We start from the raw sequence: 20583 nt of genomic DNA on the forward strand, positions 1-20583 counted from the left end.
CTGATTTATTAGTCTGTCTGTCTACATCTCTTAAAATTCTCTGTTCCACCTTGTGATGTCATAAAGAGGTAGTTTTCCAGTTAACAACTCCTTTTGCCTTTAGTTTAGAAGAGATTGGAAATTCCAAGGCTGAAATTATCCAAATGATATCAGTGAAGGTGTATGGAGTTTTAAAAACACAGTGGAGCACATCCTGTATCACCACATGACGTCACAAGGTGGAGCCGAGTGTTTTCTGTATGAGAAGAACTCAGCCTAAATATGGAGTTTTTGTTTGTTAAACATGTGTGAATGAAACAAAACACAACTCCAGGTCTGTTTTTCATAAGGAAATATTATAATACAGATCAGAAAATAGCTTACAATACACCTAGAGTTGGATGGAGATAAACACCAGGTGACAAAACTGTATCTTCATATGTAAATATTGCTCAAATCTGTGCACTGCCTCTATTTTCGAGGTCACAATATGGTCCCTACAAACAGATGATTCACTTTGTCGCCCCCTTATGGTAATCCCCTGTAATTCAATTAACATTACAATATTTGATGATTTAAATGCTGTACAGGCTCTGTAAGAAAGCATCAATTTGAGAAAGCATGACGAAAAGTACACAGAAACAAAGCAGATTTAGTAAAATTTAATATCTACAATTATACTTCCATACAGGTGTACAGAATCATTTACCTTTTTGAGTGGCTCATAAATTGATAAGTTACACAATATACAGAAGCAGGATGCTAGAACTGGACAAAAGTTGCAAAAATATCTTTACATCTTTTGACTATTTTGCAGCATTTTAGAGCTGTTCAGAAATGGAAGTATGGAGTACTAACATGCCAACATAAATGAGGTGGAGGTGCACGCAAAGACTAAGAGAAGATAAGTACATAAAAGGTGCGATGTTGAGAACGTTTGAGTAGAAGCAGCATGGCATGGCAAAATAGATTTCTGGGATTGCCAAATGTAATATATATTAAATTTTGAATTAGTTTTTGCTACATTTTATAACACTACATATTATCCAGGTGGCGTCATGCCTTGCTGCTGGCTTTCTTTTTGTAAATCAACAAAATGACAATGAACATTATATGAAAATGTAAAGGGTTGTTACTTCCGGGTCCAATTGACAACTTCACATCCGATTTGTTGCTTTATTTTTTTTTACACTATGTTACAGTGCTATGTTTCTCACTCATTAATCAACCACAAACTGTATCAGATATGTAAAAAATCTCACAAATACATATTACATTAGATTACAGTGTGCATCTCTAACTAACTTCACTTCCTACCTCAACCTCGTACATTTTGTCACACTTTGTTAGTTTTAACGTGCAATGTGTCATCATCAAAAAGAAGCGACTGAATTATAAACTTTTCCAGTATTATCAGTCACTCAACGGTCCCTGGACCCGGAAGTGACATCACCCTTAACAATCCTATAACGATCTAAAATATAATGAGAGGAATCAACTGAACAGCCATAGTGAACATGTGAACCAAAATAAAAGATCAGCAGAGGAGAGTCCTGTTTTCCAGTTTTTCAATAGATGTGTCTTTTCAGTCAAACACGAATTGTAGAATCAGACTGTAGTGTCATCTCGTCAGTGCTGCTCTAGTCTTCTTCATCATCATCATCTTCTTCCTCATCGTCATCTGTTTGGTCCCGAGCATCCAGGTCATCTTCATCCTCAACCTGTAAGCACAACATCACAGTTTAACTAGAGTAAATGCTCCGTTTAAGCTACACAAGTTTTTAAAGAAGATTTATTGTGCTTGTGTCCACTGTATAGTTATAGTTATAATCTATGACACCGGGATCATTATGTTATAATCTGGACATTTTCATACTTAATAAAAGAAGCTGATTTAGAAAATTGTGGTGCCCAATAGGAGCTGACGTCGCTGTGCAGCTGTAAACGAGAAGGAGAAGCGACTGTAACAAGTTTAAAAGCTCTAAAAAGTCAATTTTGCATAAGAGGTCTGCTTTAATAGGTTGTTCCTTTGTGGAAAGAGTGAAATTTGATCAGTTATGAACAGATATGATTTTATGTAATATAGGATAAACTGATAAATAGTTTAAAGCTATCTTTTATTGACCAAAAGCCAGTAAAAACTAAGATCTGTTCTCTACATCTTCATGCACTTTAGAGCTCATTCATAAATAATCACGTTTATAAATAGATACTGCAGGAAGCTGAATAAAAAAGTAAAAGTATAAGTCTCATCTTTAAGCTGAACAACAATTTAAATTACTACACAAAAACATGTCATGATTCTCAAAATACGCAGGGAAAAGTTAGTTTTAGTGTTGTCACGATACAAAAATTTAGAACTATATCAATACCGTTTCTCCCAGCTCTTTGAGTCTCTGTCGGAGGTTGTGTATCTTCTGGTCTTGGTCGGCCAGCAGCATGAGGAGGTCGTCCTGCTCCTTCTTGGACTCCTGCACGTCCGTCTGGAGTTTGGAGTTCTCCGTCTGCAGGATGGCCACAGAGCTGGTGGCTGAGGCGAGCTCCAGCTCCAAGTTTGCCCGGCTCTCCGACAAGCTCTTGAGCTCCCCCTGTCGTAGAACAGATAAACAAACTGAAGTTCATAGAAGCTGATTATACAATATTGACCTTATTCTGGAAGTTGCTGTGGGCGCCACCATCGTCATTTGAGTTGTATTATTTTGCATGGGGCTGCCGATCTTGACATAAAAGAAGTTCTACAAAGCTGTTTTAAAACCTCCCAGAGAATCGGTGTAGCGTTGACTTGTTGGTCACATAAACATTGAGCATTTTACACAAATCAACCTACTTTATAATTTTGATCATGACTTAAATACTACAATTTATTATTATGTACAAAACACACAATATTTGATATTTTGATGGCAACAATCATGCCAATAAAACAGGGAGAAATCTTTCATCCAGATTAGGTGATATGATAAGCATGAACTTTACCGGCCTCTAAAAGTTTGAGAAACCTGACTGAAAGGGCCTATAATACGCTATTTTTTGCTCTGTTATAATGTTGTTTCCTCATGAAAAAATTACCTGGAGTTGTGCTTTGTTTCATTCACACTTGTTTAACACGCAAACCCTGTAGATTTAGGCTGTGTTCTTCTCTCAATCAGAAGACACTCTATCTTGTGATGTCATGTGGTAATAATAAGTGCTCTAACAAAGACTAATAAACCAAGATTACTGAAACATGTGACAATAAAACAAAACACAACTCCGAGTATGTTTTTGAGGAGGTAACATTACAACATGTCTTAAAGCTCACAAGAATCCACTTTGTGTAATACAGGACCTTTAACTCATTCTGCTAACAAAACTTCAATAACTTCCATTGTAAACAAAAAGATGTATAAAAAAAAAAGATTATTAGCAGTTACATCTGATGTTAGTAATAATTGAAAGTCTACTTTACTTCCAGTGGCCTCCGTTCTGATGACACCATTTCACAACATGTTTAAAATATGTTATTGTAGTATTTGCAGTATTTTTGTAATTTACTTTACCTTTAGTCTCTCCGTCTCTGACGTCTGTGCAGCAAGTCTGTTCTCCAGCTCTGTCACTTTGGCACTGTCATCTGAGCCATCACTGCTTTGAACTGTGTCTGATGCCTGAAAAGAGACTAAATTAATATCATTGTTTCCTTGTTTAATAAAGTTTTTGAATTTCAAGTGTCATTTACCGTTGTGGCTTCAGCTCTTCTCAGCAGTTCTTGTCTCTCTGTCTGTAGTTGGCTGATTTCTGTTGACTGAGCTTGAACCTGACTCCTCAAAGCCTCGAGCTCCTAAAATATGAACAAATGTGAATAATGCATTTCACTGTTTGACAGAACAATCTCATAGGGCTGTAGTCGATTAATTGGGTGATTGTGTCTTAGTCATAATTAGTAATGCACATTTTGGTTGACTAAGTATTTAATTTAGACTATAAGGATTTATATGGGACAACAGCAGAAAGGAGAAGTGAGTGAGTTGGCTGAAAATTTGGGATTTTTTGGTATTTATATATAGGCAGATTAAACTCATGATTCATGTTCAGTCTGTCTTTATATAAAGACATTGTTTCGTAGCACATTTTTCTGCATAAACAGTAGTTGTAGTATGAATTCCCATGTATATGTAGCCTTGTGAGTGCAGGTTGGGTCAGATACATAGAGTTTTGAGAGCTTTAGATCCCCCTTTTTAGTCAACCAAGAATTTCTTTAGTCAACTATAGCCTTACAATCTTATCAAAGTAGAGACAAGTTTGAATCATTGACACAAACCTTAAGTAGCTCTGTGTTGTCAGATGGAGCATCTGGTGACTCTGTTGATAGCGTTGCTTCTGATCTCTATGTGAGACACAGTGGAAAAAAAACTGATTAATACATGTGCAATGAAAATAATGTCACTTTTTCTTATTCCAGGGCTGAAATCATGTAATTAATTCTAGTGAAGATGTACAGAGTTTAATAACACAGCGGAGCACTTCCTGTATTATCACATGACATCACAAGATGGAACAGAGTGTTTTCTGTTTGAGAGATAAAACCCAGCCTAAATGTGCAGTTTGTGTTAAACTGAATAACACAAAACACAACTGCAGGTACATTTTTGATGAGGTAAATAGCGTAATGTAGGCCCTTTAAACCAAACAGCCCTACTAATATTTCCACATTCACGTTTATATCACTAACCAGTGTGTTGATGAGTGAATCCTTGTCACCGAGTTGCGTCTGTAGGAGTGTGTTCTGTTTGCGAAGCTCCTCCACCTCGTCTCGTAGCTGTGTCAGCTCCTCTGTCTGCACCCCGTTCACCTGCGATATGTCCCCCTGGCTGTTGGACTGGCTTTGATTGTCCTTACCTACAAATATGAGATACATACTTCAAAGAGGGGGTATTAACTGCCAACACATTTAAAGGACCATGCTACATTTTATTGTTTCGAAAAGGCTTTATTTGCTGAAAACAACTTAACATGTTTAATAAGTTTCAGTTTCATGTTTTTGACACTCTTAATCCCCTTGCTCTCCCCCTTCAGAGCGATCACATTACATTCGATGTGCATTCCCTTAATGAAATCACATCAGGTTTGTGAAGTTTTAGTGTATCGTTTTGAATCATGCTTTTGTATATTTATGGGAAATTGCTGTACAGGAGCATGGATGGCAGAGGCTTGTGAGCTGAGCATTGGACAGTATCGTACTAGCTGCAGGGAGAATTTGAATAAGGCCTGGGAGAGATCGCAAGATAACTTTCAGGCATGTTTTTAATGAGGGAACAACTAGAGATAAACCAATATATTGGTTGGCCGAAATATCTGGCCGATATTTGGACTTTTTAGCATATCTGTTAACGGCCTTAAATCTCCAGCACAGGCCAATATTTGTATTGGTCGATCTGCTGCCTTAAAAATACATACAAAGCTTTATATTAACACTTTGAAGAGACAACTGAACTAAATGTGATACACAGCTCTCTTATAAGATTGTGGTAAAAAAAACAAAAAAGGCTGTGGGTCAGTGTGTAGTACATTTAAATTACATAATTTGAGGAAAACAATCAAAATCTGCCCTAGGTAATCAGCCCAAAAATATCATTGTAGAAAGCTAAAGCACGTACTTACACCTGCTGGGTGCTCCTATAACCTCGCTGGTATAAATTAAAGTTAATATTAAAATAAATGTAATGTAAATTGGGAATAATACTACCCCCCTTAACTTTGAATCAACCTGAATGGCAATCACAGCATGATAAATAACCTCAAAAGGGAGATTAAAGATAACCTGAATATACAAAATCAGCAAAGCAGTTGATAAGGACTAGGACTATTTTCTCAATACAGTATGCTTGTTACCAGAAGAGCAAATACATAAAACAAACTCAACGGTGATGGTCTTGGATCTGTGAATGCTGGTATGAGTGAGAGTAGGAGTCTTAGTCATATTAGTAGTTGTAGTTGTAATAGTCACTGTGGGGGACAAACCTAATTTGAGTTTAAGGATGTTATACTGGTCCTTATGCTGCTGGATCTGGGAGAGCTGTTGTGTGATCATAGTCTGTAGCTGTTCGTTCTGTGTCGACACCGAGGCTACTTGTTCTTTCAGTTTCTGGATCTCTGCATCCTGAAAATCATAATAAATAAATAAATAAATAGGCACAATCCAACTCAAATACTTTCCATTTCAGAGTTATATGTTATTGACCAAGGCCTGGTGCTCACCTGCTCCCTGATGAGTTCTTTGTATTGGGTTACAATGTTGTCATGTTGTTCTAACGTTTTCTTAACTTCCTCTTCCTTCTTCTCTTCTTCACTGGATTTGTGAACGGCCTTAGTTATCATCCCTGTGAACAATAACAGGTTAAACATTCTGAACTGCACTTAAAGGGGCACTATGGGGGAAGGTCTGCCATCTGCTTTTCTCCATGGAGATGTTTTTCTTTTGCTTGAAATGTTCCATAGTACATGGTCACAAAATTTACAAGTCATATATTTGGAAAGGTGACCCTCCTCAAACTAATGCATGTTTTCTAGGGTATTTCTGAACAATAAAACACACATAATGAAATAAATGATAAACGTAAAAATAATGCCATATTTTGGAACATTCCATGCAAAGCAAGTCCGTCTCCATGGAGACAAGCTGGTGGCAGACTCCCCACCAGAAATGTTACATATTGTACCTTTAAAGAGGGGCTATTACACTTACATGGGGTATTCATTGATAACACATAAGATATTTGAATTACCATGCTGCCTTTTACTGTTTTGAAAATGATATAATTGTCGATGTATTAACATGTTTTATAAGGTTCAGTTTTGTTTTTGACACTGATAAAGTCACTCCTTCACAGCACTATCACATTACAACTGTCGTGCATCCCACTAATGACACTACTGCACATCGCATCAGGTTTGCCAGTTGTTTTGTATCATGCTTTTGTATATTTAGTAGGGCAATTAACACTTTTAAATTGCAACTAATCACATGCTTCAATTGTATGTTGCACACAAAGGTAAAAAAAACTATACACTTAGGTTTTTTTGGATCCTAAATAGCTCTTTATTTTACCCTTTAGTCCTAAATATACTGTAGCTTTCACCCAGTATTGCTGTTTTGACGTGGATATGTTTTTCAATGTATCTGGGAACAAGTTATTTAAGAATAACATCCACAGAATATCAAAAGACTCAGTATTAGCCTATTTTATTATCTAATATCTACATTGAAATATATGACTGGAATGTGATTTCATCTTTTGAAGCTTTTTCAGATCCAAAGTTTCTAATCCTGTGCTTGTCCTGTGTAGTCTCCTGCTCCTTTCTGCTCACCATGAGCCTAATAGAAGTCTGTGGCTTAGTCTTGCTTCAGTCAGAGTTCAGTGAGTCAGGTCTGCTAAAGAGTTAATTAGCACATTGAATTACTTTGTGTACAAATTGTGCCATACAAATGAACTTTCCTTGCCTATAACATTGGTGAAAGCTCTAAAAAGTTGATTTAGCATAATACCCCCTCTTTAATGACTACATCAAAAAGATGCTGCTGACCCTCCAGATCTTTGACTAGTTTGGTGAACTCATGGTCGAACAGCATTTGCTCTGGAGAGGGGAACACGGGCTGGGGTTTCTGCCCCGCTCGGGAATAGAGCTCATGTTTTGTGATAAAACCCAGTTTCTCTACAAAGTTCTCTTTTCCAATTCGCTTCTCTATCAGCTGCTTTAGCTTCTCCCTGAAAAAAACAAAACAAAGCACAATTATACAGATTATGATATATGTTATGGTAAGATTACCGGTAGGTGAGATACACCTTAACCCCATATATAAACAAGATAGGCCTGTCATGATAATCACTTTATATCAACTTATCCTTTGATATATGAAAGCTCAAAGAATACATTTTGGGGCTCTGTACTTACTATATTACACAGAAAAATAGCAGAATGTACACACAATAATATTTGAGCTGTAGAGGGTAGATAAAGAAATTCCATGGCCAATTATTGGTTCATTCTACTGTTTATTTGTTGGGGCTCAGGTCTTTTAGTGATACTGTACATTTAAAAATTGGTTTAGTTCAACTGATAATCCTGCTTTAATGTTATCGTGCCAGTGGCTTGAAGTAGTTTCAATTTTATCATTTATGATGATATACCTCAGTAGCAATACAACGTGCTTCAAAAATGTGCTATCGTGACAGGTCTATGTTAAGGCATGCATTGTTGTCCTGAAATACACAAACATTTTGTAATTTACAATTGTTTCCCTTCAGTGAACTGGTGTGAACTTACTTTGTGTAGTTCTCTAGTGAGTTGTCATTGTAGTAGATGCAGATACCCAGAAGCAGGGCGCACAAACCCTGCACGAGCCGTTCATCCTCTCCCAGGTTCTCTGAGATTTGTGCTGTCAACTGTTTCATTCTCAAGTAAAGGATATATAAAGGGGTCATGATAATATTAGGTTCTTAAAAGTCCAGAAAATCAGATACTAGTCAAAACTAAAACTAGTATCGAAAGTAGATACTGATTTGAGCAGGTACCCATACTATAAAAGTCACATTCACAGGACACAGGACATTGAACCTTTCCTAAATAGCTTTAGAATGATCTTATACTTTTTCTGATACAGCTCAAGATCACATAGACTAGTAAACTAGAGATTAACCGATTTATCAGGCCGATATTTGTACTTTTTAGTGCATCGGCTATCGACCTTAAATCTCCAATACATGTCGATATTTTGTTTTGGACGATCTGCTGTCTAAAAAAATACACACAAAGCTTTATATTAACACTTTAATATGAAGAAATAGCTGGACAAAACGTGACTGCACACTAGGTTTATTGTTAAAAGGGGCTTGAGGGGAGTTTGTAGTCAATTTAAATTACATAATTTGGAGAAAATAGCTGAAATTAGGCCAAAATATCGGCAGATCTTATCGGCCGTCGTTTGCTCTGGATTCTAAGACAACCGGTATCGGACATGAAAAAACCCCATAATGGTCGATCTCTATAGTACACGCCCATGGACCACTATGAAACCTACTTGTACAACTGAGGGATTACACAGATATAAAGCCACATGCTAGGATAAAAAAGAAAGTACTATAACTTAATGTTGAAAATCACATTCTATTGTCTAAACAGGAGAGTGTTTTTATTATCATTGTGGTATCAGAATCAGTACCGAGCAGCAATTCTATTGGTTAGTATCGAAATCGAGTTTGAGATTTTAGTGTGACAACACTCTGATAATATGAACAACATCTAGTGCTGTGTTTACAGTGTGCTTTATGAATCAACAGTAAATGAAGGATACAAATGGAACGTTTTCCTGGTTGTGTAGAAAGTGTGTGACGGCGATGGGACAGTTGCTGATCCAGGTACAAAGCAGCATGAGGAGCCCCACTCTGGTCTGCACTTTACTGCCCTGAAGAAGACAATGCATCAAATGTCAATCACACACCTTATGCTTTAAAACTAAACATGTCCAAAGAGAGACCCATTATGGTGGCAACATGTCCATTTATAGCCTCCTGGTCAAAATACTTCTGACCATGTTTTTGTAGCCTTATTAGGACATGTAGCATTGCATTATACTGTACAAATGTTTGGACACACTTTTTCATTTTTCAAAGCCAGGTTACTGGAATACACTAATAAGGGTTTTACTTAAGTGCTCTTCTCATTGAGGATCAGGCAACGCTTATAGCAGGACAGAGGCACTTGTGGGATTTAGAAAATATTAAAAAGCCTTTATTGAATCATGGCTGATTTCTTTAAAAAATAATGCATACCGGCCGTACTGGGCCTTCATCAGGATGAAAAAAACATACAATGAGAAGGTGTGTCCAAACTTTTGATTGGTAGTGTAGCTCTGACCATATTTTACTGTGTGGCCTTATTAGGACATGTAGCGTAGCATTGCATTATATTGCATGTGACATCTAATTTACGAAGATACTAGCATTGGTATAGTAATATACAGCTTCACAAACCAAGCTGTATTTAATGTTAACAGAATATATAATAAAATGTTCAAACTGTTAGTTACTGTTATATCAAATGATAAGCAGAACATGCAATGCATTTATCTAAGCTACATTTCATCAAAGCAAGAGCTAAAACAGCACTGTTTGACAGTTTTCTTCTTCAACCATTTGTATCAATAATTCATAATATTTCTACAATTAAAATAACAGCACATGCAAAGCAATAACTCGGAAATAAATATATTCGTCCATGCAATTCCATGACAAAGGATAAAGTTGCTTTTTTGATCCAAATGGCTCCATGACAATGTGGTTGTGTTCAAAACTCAGTCAATCTCATGGAGTTTGGAAAGGCAGCAGTGTCAGGTCTACAGCAGTGAAGCAGGTGTAGGCAAATCTAATGCAAACATGCTTTACAATCCTCACAGTGCTCCAGCAGCAAACACGTGTAAAATACTCTATATGTCCTGTATTGTGGCTAATTTCATCTGCATTCCAACTGCAATGACTGAGGGGATCAATCACCTTTTGAGACTTTGTCTTGGACAGAATGCAACAGTGACAAAAACAAGAGGAAAATAATGACTAACTATCAATGTAGCGAAAACTATGAATAATACTAAAATCCACATCACATTACACTGTAATTAATATGACTGTGTTTGCTTATGTTCTAACTCGACCTCTTATTTTGCTTGTGATAATCTATCAACTTTGTAAACAGCATAAGTTTTGGAAGTGTTGGAACGTTGACTCACTGGTTTGCCATGCAATTGTTACAAGATTTTCCTCAAGAACAGGAACAACTTGAAACTAAAGGAATATGTGGCAGATTGGAGCTTGGAGGTTAGAGTCTCAGCAATTGTTCTTAATTATGTATATTGTGGAGTTAATTTTCAAACAAATCAGGACAATATATGGAAATAAAAGTGTTTTAATCTGACTAGCCATTGGAAATATATTCTAAACAAAATATGCTTCTATTACCACTTCTAAGGACAGAAGAAAAGGATGCAAATTAAATCCAATTATGAACACTAATAAAGACTGAACAGTGGAACAAAAATCAGAAACACATTCAGTACAGATTCATAATTAATTCATGTTTCAAATGACTTATTTTTGTCATCAAGTAAAAAAAATAAACTTAGTGGATCTCTTGTGGAATAACAGACATTAAGGAGTAAATGTAGCCTTGTAGCACATTTTTGCTTCTGAGTGATTTGAATATTTCATCTTAAACCTGAATAGTTAGTAACAGATTCAGTATCACACAGAAAAAAAGCTGATGGAAACCTCAAAGTTGAAATTCACAGCAAACACTTAACAGCTCTAGAGGCAGGTTAGGAGGACACTAGGAGCAAAGGAACTCCTAAAATAGCAACATCGTGTATCTGTAATAATAACCCCAGGAGAAGAGGGAGGGTAAGATCTAGGGCTGCACCACTTTGGATAAAGACTCAACTGATTTTTCTAAAAGGTTTTAGGAAATTTAGATTAATGATTAATATTTAAAATGTAGAATTCGGTTCAGAGTGCACATAAGAAGACTGAAACTGATAAACTAATACAAGAATCACATGAGTTTTTAGAAGAGAGCCATTTCATTAGTAGAGGTTTAAACTACAGGTAGAGCAAGATGTGTCCATTTTGTTCTTCGGAGAGGGCATTTTATTATCTAAATAATTGCAGTATTTGTGATTTGACAATTGTGTCAAATCAACTTGTGATTTATTGTGCAGCCCTAGCAGAGTCGTATGAAGGACTAGGGACAAATAAGTGTTAAACATCAGCGGAAACCTTCAACAATTGGGTCAGAAGGACACCATGACAACTAACGCCAAGCTTGCGTTGCCACCCCAAACATACAAAACACTCATTACACACATTACTTACCCGTCTGGCGATCTTATCACCCTGAAAAACCACAACAACCAACAGGGCTCTAATCACTGTTGAACAAACGTGTACGGTCACAGGTGGGTAGAGTGGGTAGAGTAGCCAAAGATTGTACTCAAGTTACTTCAAAATAATATTACTCAAATATAAGTACAAACTAGTGGTCCAAAAAATTATTCAAGTAAGAATAAAAAAATATTTGAGAAAAGGACTACTGAAGTAAGAGTAACTTAAAGAGTAGCTGTCAATATTCAATAATGCACTAAATCTGATATTTTCAAACAATGGACATATAAATGAGAAAAACAAAATCATATCTGAAGGAGCAGTGCAAAGAACACAAAGTAAGTAAGAGTAACATGAACTTTTACACAAGAAAGTACTGTTCAATAAAAATATTACTCAAATAGAAGTAAAAGTATGCTGCTATAAAAGTACTCTAAAAAGTACAATTTCTTTCCAAAAAGTAAACTCAAGTAAATGTAACTGAGTACTCCCCATCTCTGCATATGGTTGCCCCTCAGCCTGCCTCAGTCTCGCCTCTATCCCGGTGCTTACCTGGGACAGGATGTTGGTGCACTGTTGCAGCAGGGACACAGGGGGCTTGCCCAGGCTCGTGGCCAGTTGGACCCTCAGCAGCTGCTCCTTTTGTGAGAGGTTCTCCTGCAGCGCGTGAGCCAGAGCCACAGCCGCACACCAGTTAGACAGAGAGTCAGCGGAGAACAGGCCTCCACACAGCAGCTGGCCGGCCGAGATGGAGTTAGCTGAGAGCAGAAAACAGCTGCTATGAATGGACATTACAAATAGGGATGTAAAAATATTGAAACTCAGATACTAATCAATACTAGGGTTGTATTCGACTAAAGAAATTCTTGGTCGATTAAAGACTTAACGTCCTGACGGTATAGTCCATTAAAAAGGGGCGTGACAAAAGCCCTAAAACTATTACGTATCTATTATGTAACTATTATGCATCTGACCTGAACAGCTTTCACAAGACTACACCTTCACAAGAGTTACAAAAACAACTTTTATGCACTATTTATGCAGAAAAAAGTACTAGCAAACAGTATATTTATATAAAGACTGACTCACATGTGAATCTGACTTTTTACATATAAATAGCAAAAAATTCCAAATCTTCAGCTAACTCACTCATTCACTTCTCCTTTCTGCTGTTGTCTCATATAAATCCTTAAGATCTAAATGAAATAATTTGTCTACTAAGATGCTATGGTCCGGTTAATTGACTAAGTGCCTTAAGGACTAAGCCCTAATCAATACTACAACTAGCATCAAACTTTAAGCAAGTGCTGAAAAAAAAAAAAAAATCACATAAATGGATACAATATTACCATTCCTGTTTCATCAGAACTAGTGTAAGACCACATAGCATAATAAACAAATACTATTACTTTGTGTTGAAATTTACAATATTGCACAAAAAAAGAGCTTTTAGTATTATCATTTGGGTATCAAAACCCATATTGAGTATCAAGTCTGTTCCTTTATTTTAAAGTTAAGTTACCTTTTACCTTTAGTTCAGTAGAGACAGGCAGTTTCAGGATTGAAATGATCTGAATTATTCTAGTGAAGGTGTGTGGAGTTTAAAAACACTTCCTGTATATGACATCATAAGGTGGAACCGCGCGTTTTCAGTTTGAGAGAAATACACAGCCTAAATATGCACATGTGTCAATGAAACAAAAACAAAACTCCAGGTAGGTTTTTGATGATGTAATATAGATCAAAAAATAGCATAATACAGCATTCAGCATAAATTTGTGAGCCTTGCTATGGATTTTAAAAGCTTATATCAGTTATCAGCCACGGCAGCAAGACAAAAGAATCCATATCAGATAATCCCTATGTAAAAGGGTTGAAACTTTGTCCATAGAAACCTACTGAATTTTACTTACCGTCAATAGTGGATGGAAGGAGGGTTGCTACGATCTCTCCCTGACCTTTTTGGTTTTTGTATAAGAAACACTGGAAACAGTAGAGGACAGCACAGCGAAGCACAAATGGTTGCCGCTCATTGACCATAGACATGAGCAATACCACAATGGCTGGTCTAAGGACAAATATGAAAAATAGAGTAATTAATTTCCAATAGATCTGACATATTTTTAAGTAATAGTTGAAATTATAAAGTAACTATAATAGGCTTGCCTTGGTGGGTTTGAGGGTGCGTTAACAGAGGCAAAGTAGTCCTGGTTGTCTTGTGAGCCTCTTATAACTTCTGACACGGTGTTAATGGTCTGAAACAAGATATAATGAAACATGTCACAAATGTGTTTTTTATTAATCTGTGCTTGTTCTTGTAAGTGTGAGCTTTTTACCTCCGTGAGGATGTCAGCAGGTACCCCAGTGGCCATGAGGATGGTGCACAGCTGCTGCAGTAAACCGCACGTGAACATAGCTTTCTGACAGCTCGCCGTAGCTCCAGGAGAGTTCACTGGAGACACCAAAACTCGTACAAGCTGTCAAAAAAGTAATTTTTGGTAATATTTTTGATGATACCAATTTTGTATGACTAACAGTTAGGAGTGACCATCAGTTTTTCAGTTAGCCACACCTACTGTTGAGGCAAATCAAAACATCTAAACAGGACCATGAACGCTAGTATTGATCACAGGCTCCTGAAAATCTGATATTTTAATCCTTTTTGTAGCTTTCTTGAGTTTTCATACGATCTTAAAACCTATTTGGCAGTGTTAGCTAATGCGAGCATTGTGTCTCCATGGTAACTGCTGAATATTTCGCCATAGACATACATGCAGAACACTCTGACACAATGTCTGCAAAGTATCAATACAACAATGCACTGAATGTGAATGTGGATTACCTGCAGCATAAGGTGTAGATTAGTTACTTTCTGTGCAGACCAACCGGCGTTATCATCGCCAACCTCAAACCAGGGCTTCATTCTCTGGATGTATGAGCCCTCCTTAAAGAAGTTCTGGTTGGAGCTATTGTTTTTGAGCAGGTTCAACAGGAGCAGAAGACAGTCCTCAACCACAATTCCTTCAAAGGCAATGTGAGAGACAATGTAATTAAGCATATAAGCGTACAAGATAATCACAAAAACAGCCCAGGTTTAGTACCTCCATCACTGCTTCCCTCGTCAGTGATGATGTCTAAAAGGCGCTCAAAGGCATTTTCAAAGGCAACAATTTTCTGTATGGCAGCATTGCTCTTAGTCAGTTGTTGAAGAAGCAGAAGACCCTGTTGGAAACACATAAATATTAAATGAATATTCAGTTATTACATTATGCCAATATAAAGAAGGACAAAGCTCACATCATTTCTTATTATTTCTCTAGAGTCAGCCAGTAAATCCATCAGTCTGGAGACACCTAGAGAAACACATACATTATAAATGAAGCAGGCTAACATACTGCAGTATTACTGTGTGATACAGAAAGCAAATCTCACCCATGGGACTAACGAGAATGACACCCTGCACCTGAGGACCCTGGTTCTTTAGTAGAGCCGTTAACAGCTTGACTCCTGGCCAGCGGACATGGAAATCAAACTCCTACAAATCAAACCATTACAATTATCAGACAAATGTATTTATAGGTCCTAGATTACACAAAATTGACCCTTGTGAGCTTTTAGTCATATTATAAAGTTGTTACCTCCTCAAAAGCGTACAAGGAGTTGTGTTTTGTTTCATTCATATTTGAGTAAGCCCTTATTATTAGTCTGTCTACACCTCCAAAGCTCATAATACTCTCTTCCACCCTGTGATGTCATGTAATAGTAGTTTTCAGGTTGACCACTACTTTTCACCTTCAGTTCGGAAGAGATTGGAAATTCCAGGGCTGAGATTATCCAAATGATTCTTGTGAAGGTGAATGGAGTTTAAAAACAGTGGAGCACTTCTTCTATTACTACATGACATCCCAAGGTGGAGTGTTTTCCATTTTAGAGAAGAACTCAGCCTAAATATGCAGAGTTTTGTTACATATGAATGAAACAAAACACCACTCCATGTGAGATCCATTTGATGAGGAAACAACATTATAACATTGACCACAAAATAGTGTAATATAGGCCCTTTAACAGCAGCATGAAACACATTGTGGGTGCATACCTCTAACAAAGTGAGAAGCAGGGTAACATGCTCAGGATCCTCAATGAATTTCTCTGTGAACTGAGCACTCAAGTCATCAGCCTGCTTCTGCGCATTTTCATCTGCGAATGACAATTATAACAAAGTTAATATAAAAACAACAATCTGTAGGAAAAGAATGGAGTGAAACAAGAAGGTCTGTTCATAGCAATCACCTCAATATACAGCACCGCAGTGTGTCTATGATACATTATATTCATTCCCATTGTCATTTTTATCATATAGATTTAAAGGTGCACTGCGTAACTTTAATAGTAGAGGGTCTACCTCTTATCTGTATCTATGGAGACGATATTGCTTTGGATTGGAATGTTCTACTACAATATGGCAATGAACATATGTACAATGAACATATGTATGTTCATTCATCATGGAGACATCACCAGGCCAAGTCGGATCCGTGAAGAGGCGACCCCAGTAACAGTAAGAATGCATGTTTTCAAGATTATTTTTTTTCAATTAAAAGACCTGTAATGAAGTAAATGTTATATAGAATTTTAATGCTATAATGCAGGGGTGTCAAACTCAAATTCACAGAGGGCCAAAATGAAAAACTGTGACTAAGTCAAGGGCTAAACTAAATATTTATTGAAAAATTTCAACATCTGCCTGTTTTTTTGGAAGGGGTGGATTAAATTTGAGTGTGGCGACAGGTAGCAGATGCTAATGAGTGTCAACAGAAGTGGTGGGGGCCGGCGCCAACACATTTGCAAAGCATTCTGGGATTCATAGTATTAGAGATGCATGTGCTATACTGGTGCAGTGGCCGGCTCAGCTCTAATACATATTTGATATAAATATAATTATATAGAGGGCCAAATTTGGCCCATGGGCCTGAGTCTGACATGTCTGCTATAATGTGTAACATTCTAGGCAAAGCAATATCATCTTCATGGGCACTAGCAGGTGGCACATCAGGAAAGTTACGCAGTGCACCTTTAAGAGTAATATGACTTGATTTTATGAACATCACTTCAACAAAAAAGAAATGTAACAAACATACTAAAAAAGTTATCTACCAAAAGGCAGGGTTCTATAGGGAAGAAAAATCGTATTTTTTTTTTTATCTAGTAAGGACAGGGAATCCTAACAATAATAATATTGAGCACTGCTTACTTTTTTGATACATTTCGGGTTCTATTAAATACCAGAAAACACCAGTGTTATACAGTGTTAGAACATTTTATAATTAAAATGTTAGAAGTGGTAAAACAATTGGACAATGTATAGCACATTGTAAACTGCTGTTTACATATGAAACCCCAAATTAGTGAAGTTAGCCCTGAAGCAGAATTAGAAATGACACACAGATGACACCCCATACTAACCAGGCAAGGGTACAGTCTTTTGCTTAGGCTTAGGGGTTACTGCGTCTGCAAATGCATGGAAAGAAGTGTACAGCTTAAACTACAAGCTAAACTTAATACAGTTCATATTTAATGCTAATTTTATTGTATATGCTTTTAATGGGAAGTGCAAATATTGTGCTGCGTGTCAACTAAAGAACCCATTAGAAATGCCGGTGATAATAGCTTCATGCACAGTCATAGATCATTACCTTCTGATTCATCTGTAGCGTTAAACATGAAAGAGAAGAAAGAAAATGAGAATCTTTGAATTAAAGCACTCTCTTCCATTCAGAAAGTGACTGATGTCTAAATTTACATGCAATCAGAACAATACAGTTAAAAGGAAGATCAATTAACATGATTAACATGATTAATTCCACTGCAATTATTTTTTACCTTGCTCTTCCTCCTCATCGTTGCAGATTAGGTTGTACAAAGTGTCCAAAGCGTAGCCAACAATTTCAGAATCAGATCTGTTTTGTTCCAATAAAAAATGTGAGTATGTTAGCCGTTGATACCATGAAAAAGCTTATTATGCCAACTACAGAGACACACACAGACCTGTCAGTTTGTAGAATATTGATCAAATGGTACATTGCTTGTGTTCCAACTTCCATGCGGTATTTCTAAAAAATGTACAAAAACAAAATTGACTTTTTAATGTTTCAAGAAAATGCAAAATAGGAAAAAGGAAAGCTCTAGTCACCATTATTGATCTATGTCACGCTAAAACTAAACACAAATCATTCAATCAACAAATCAATAAACTAAAGCCATCTTAAAACGTAATGCCAAACAATCATCAAGGCAGTGTATTGAAAAGCTTACTTACACACTTCTTACAATGAAATACCAACCTTAGACAGGGACTTCAGGGCTCTGACGGCATCCCTGCGGTCATCCAACAATGTGGAGGAGGCCACCCGGTCACATAGTTTTTGAATCTAAAACACAACCATACTACTTTTAGACCTACTTCTTGTATTTCTCACATATTCAAGCAAATACAACTATTATAACACGCTCTAGTAAAAAATATATGGCTACAATTCAAAGTCACAAGGAACTGTCAAAGCAATGAATGGCCTAAATGAGGTAAAGATGTGAGAGGTGTCATACCAGGCTGTCTGCAGTGTTTAATCTGTGTATTACGAATGAATTTGCAATAGCAATCAGGCGCTCACACAGTGCTGTTAACGATGACAGCTCGGGTCCCAGCAGACTGACAGATTGTGGGTTAGCTAATAAGGTTTTCTGGAGCTAATGCTAACAGCTGCCCTTTAAACAGCAAAGGTATGTGATCTGAATATATGTTTTCACGGTAGCATAGTGAAATATGAATTGTAGGGTGATTTTGGCATATTGTGGTATGTCTGCGGTGTCAGATTTCCATTCCTCTAGTGAAAAACAAAGGCATCAGACACCAGCCCAGGTTAGCCGAGCTGCTCCTCACCGTCTCGGCTCCCGACGGTTGCGGCCCGGGTGCCTGCCCACCCATCACTCCTCTGAAGAAGTTCATCCTTCCTGATGTCCTGTGGGTCCCTTACACCAATGATCCCGTTCTCCTCTATAAACACGTATTCCTAGAATTATCGTTTGTTATATAACCGTATACAAGCAGGGAAAAGGGGTACACAGTGCTCTTTTTTTTTACAATGTGTACACTGCTTGTACAACCCCGGAAGCTCATGGATGATTCGGCACTGCGCATGCGCTCAGACGTGGCGATACGTGGCTGCTCGTGGTCCACTTATTAAAGGGCAAGAACAAGATGTGGATTACTCAAGTACTCTGCCTGTTTTACTGGTGAAAATAAATGCATTACATAACATAAAAACATAAATAGAAATAAAAATGCCTTTTTGTTGGATGCACCATTGACCTCAGAGCTCCTCTTTGTTCAGATTTGCTCCATGTGTTGAATGTCTGGTGTCACTGTGCATTTTACTGCTCAAAATAATTGGGATTAATGAAGTCCTCTGAATCTGAATCTGAAAATTAGACCATAAGAATGTAAAAGAAATAACGTTTTAGATCAACCAACCCAAAAAGCAGTTCTGGTGTCAGATTTGTAATTACTTGCCATTACTTTTAGAAATGTAGAAAAGGATGGACCGTTGTCTACTGCTGTCCATCTGTTCATAGTAAGTATTTGAATTCAGAAATGGCACTGATAACTACAGCTCTTCATTTACAGATCACCAGTGCCGGTAAGTGTCAGACTCAAGTAAAAGGCATTTAGATGTTTTGACTCTTAACAGTAGTAGTACAATTTGATCATTTAAACTACAGCTTTAGAGTGCATAAGATTAAACAATAATAAATAATACAATTTATGAAGAGATGTATTTTATTTATTAAAAGCAAATGGTTTAGTAACTACCTGCGAATACACTAAAGCAAAACAGTCGATGTCAAATTTAGTATATAAATGGCCTGATGGACACAACTACTGAGCTACTAAACCTCCAGTCAAGTTACCAACACAAAAATATCCCTTTACTGACAACCACGGACAGCAATCTAGCCTTCTACTAAGGAATAGACTTGATTGTCAATACTGATTTGGATACCACAACGATAATAAAACACTCTTTATTTGAACAATTAAAAATGTCATGGTACTTTCTTTTATATTCCCATGTGGCCTTATATCTGTGCAATCCCTCCCCAGGTAAATTCCATAAAGGTCCATGGGTGTACACTAGTCTATGTGTCTTATACTAATTCTGAAACAGCTCAAGATTACTGCAAAGCTATTCAGGTTCATTTCTATCCTGTGAATGTGACTTTTTTTAGTATCAATACCTGCTCAAATCGCTATCTAGTTTCAATACCAGTTTTAGTATCGATTAGTATCTGATTTTCGATACTTTTGACAACCCTACTGTACAAAAAGCATTATTATGGCAGCGGTTCTACACAATGTGCATTTAGAAGTGAAATATCATCTGAAGATAATGGCTAGAATGTTGCTAGACTGTTGCACTCTTTTTAGTTCTTGAGTGAAATATGTATGGTCCAAATTCCAACAATCATGACTACTTGATCTGAACAAAACTGTGAGCACTTGTCCCACTGAATATATAACATTTCAATAATTCCACAAGTCAGATTTGTACAAGCATTCATTTTAAGGCAACAACAAACTTGCACCACAATTTCAGATGTAAGTAAATGAAACAAAATACCCACCAAACTCACTTAAAATGTA

General features: G+C 37.0%; 1 protein-coding gene across 7 annotated transcripts; it reads right to left on the minus strand.

Moving 5' to 3' along the window:
* Nucleotides 1-626: 626 nt before the first annotated feature.
* uso1 (USO1 vesicle transport factor) lies at nt 627-19071 on the minus strand. 7 transcript variants are annotated; one of them, XM_055225509.1, is made up of 27 exons: nt 18823-19053; nt 18227-18313; nt 17931-17995; nt 17766-17842; nt 17579-17590; nt 17349-17393; nt 15982-16082; nt 15318-15420; nt 15183-15238; nt 14987-15107; nt 14728-14906; nt 14222-14362; nt 14052-14140; nt 13799-13953; nt 12438-12643; nt 11877-11897; nt 9308-9418; nt 8281-8399; nt 7540-7721; nt 6214-6335; nt 5977-6115; nt 4688-4854; nt 4277-4342; nt 3695-3796; nt 3519-3623; nt 2352-2567; nt 627-1700 (listed from the first exon to the last, which is right to left on the minus strand). In XM_055225509.1, exons 1-27 carry the CDS (start codon nt 18886-18888, stop codon nt 1620-1622), a joined length of 2934 nt encoding a protein of 977 aa, XP_055081484.1. In that variant the 5' UTR covers nt 18889-19053; the 3' UTR covers nt 627-1619. The 7 variants fall into 7 exon arrangements, with proteins under 7 accessions (XP_055081484.1, XP_055081487.1, XP_055081505.1 ...); XM_055225512.1 differs by lacking the exon at nt 17579-17590; XM_055225530.1 differs by lacking the exon at nt 17349-17393.
* Nucleotides 19072-20583: the final 1512 nt, after the last annotated feature.

The sequence above is a fragment of the Periophthalmus magnuspinnatus genome, chromosome 1 (genome assembly GCF_009829125.3).
Source record: "Periophthalmus magnuspinnatus isolate fPerMag1 chromosome 1, fPerMag1.2.pri, whole genome shotgun sequence".
NCBI classification, from domain to species: domain Eukaryota; kingdom Metazoa; phylum Chordata; class Actinopteri; order Gobiiformes; family Gobiidae; genus Periophthalmus; species Periophthalmus magnuspinnatus.

Excerpts from the sequence above, each read along its gene's own strand:
- uso1 (XM_055225509.1), bottom strand. The coding sequence starts at position 18,888 with ATGAACTTCTTCAGAGGAGTGATGGGTGGGCAGGCACCCGGGCCGCAA. Across the intron at positions 17,996-18,226 it reads CCCTGAAGTCCCTGTCTAAG|AAATACCGCATGGAAGTTGG; the intron begins GTTGGTATTTCA and ends TACATTTTTTAG. Across the intron at positions 2,568-3,518 it reads CAGAGACGGAGAGACTAAAG|GGGGAGCTCAAGAGCTTGTC; the intron begins GTAAAGTAAATT and ends GTTCTACGACAG.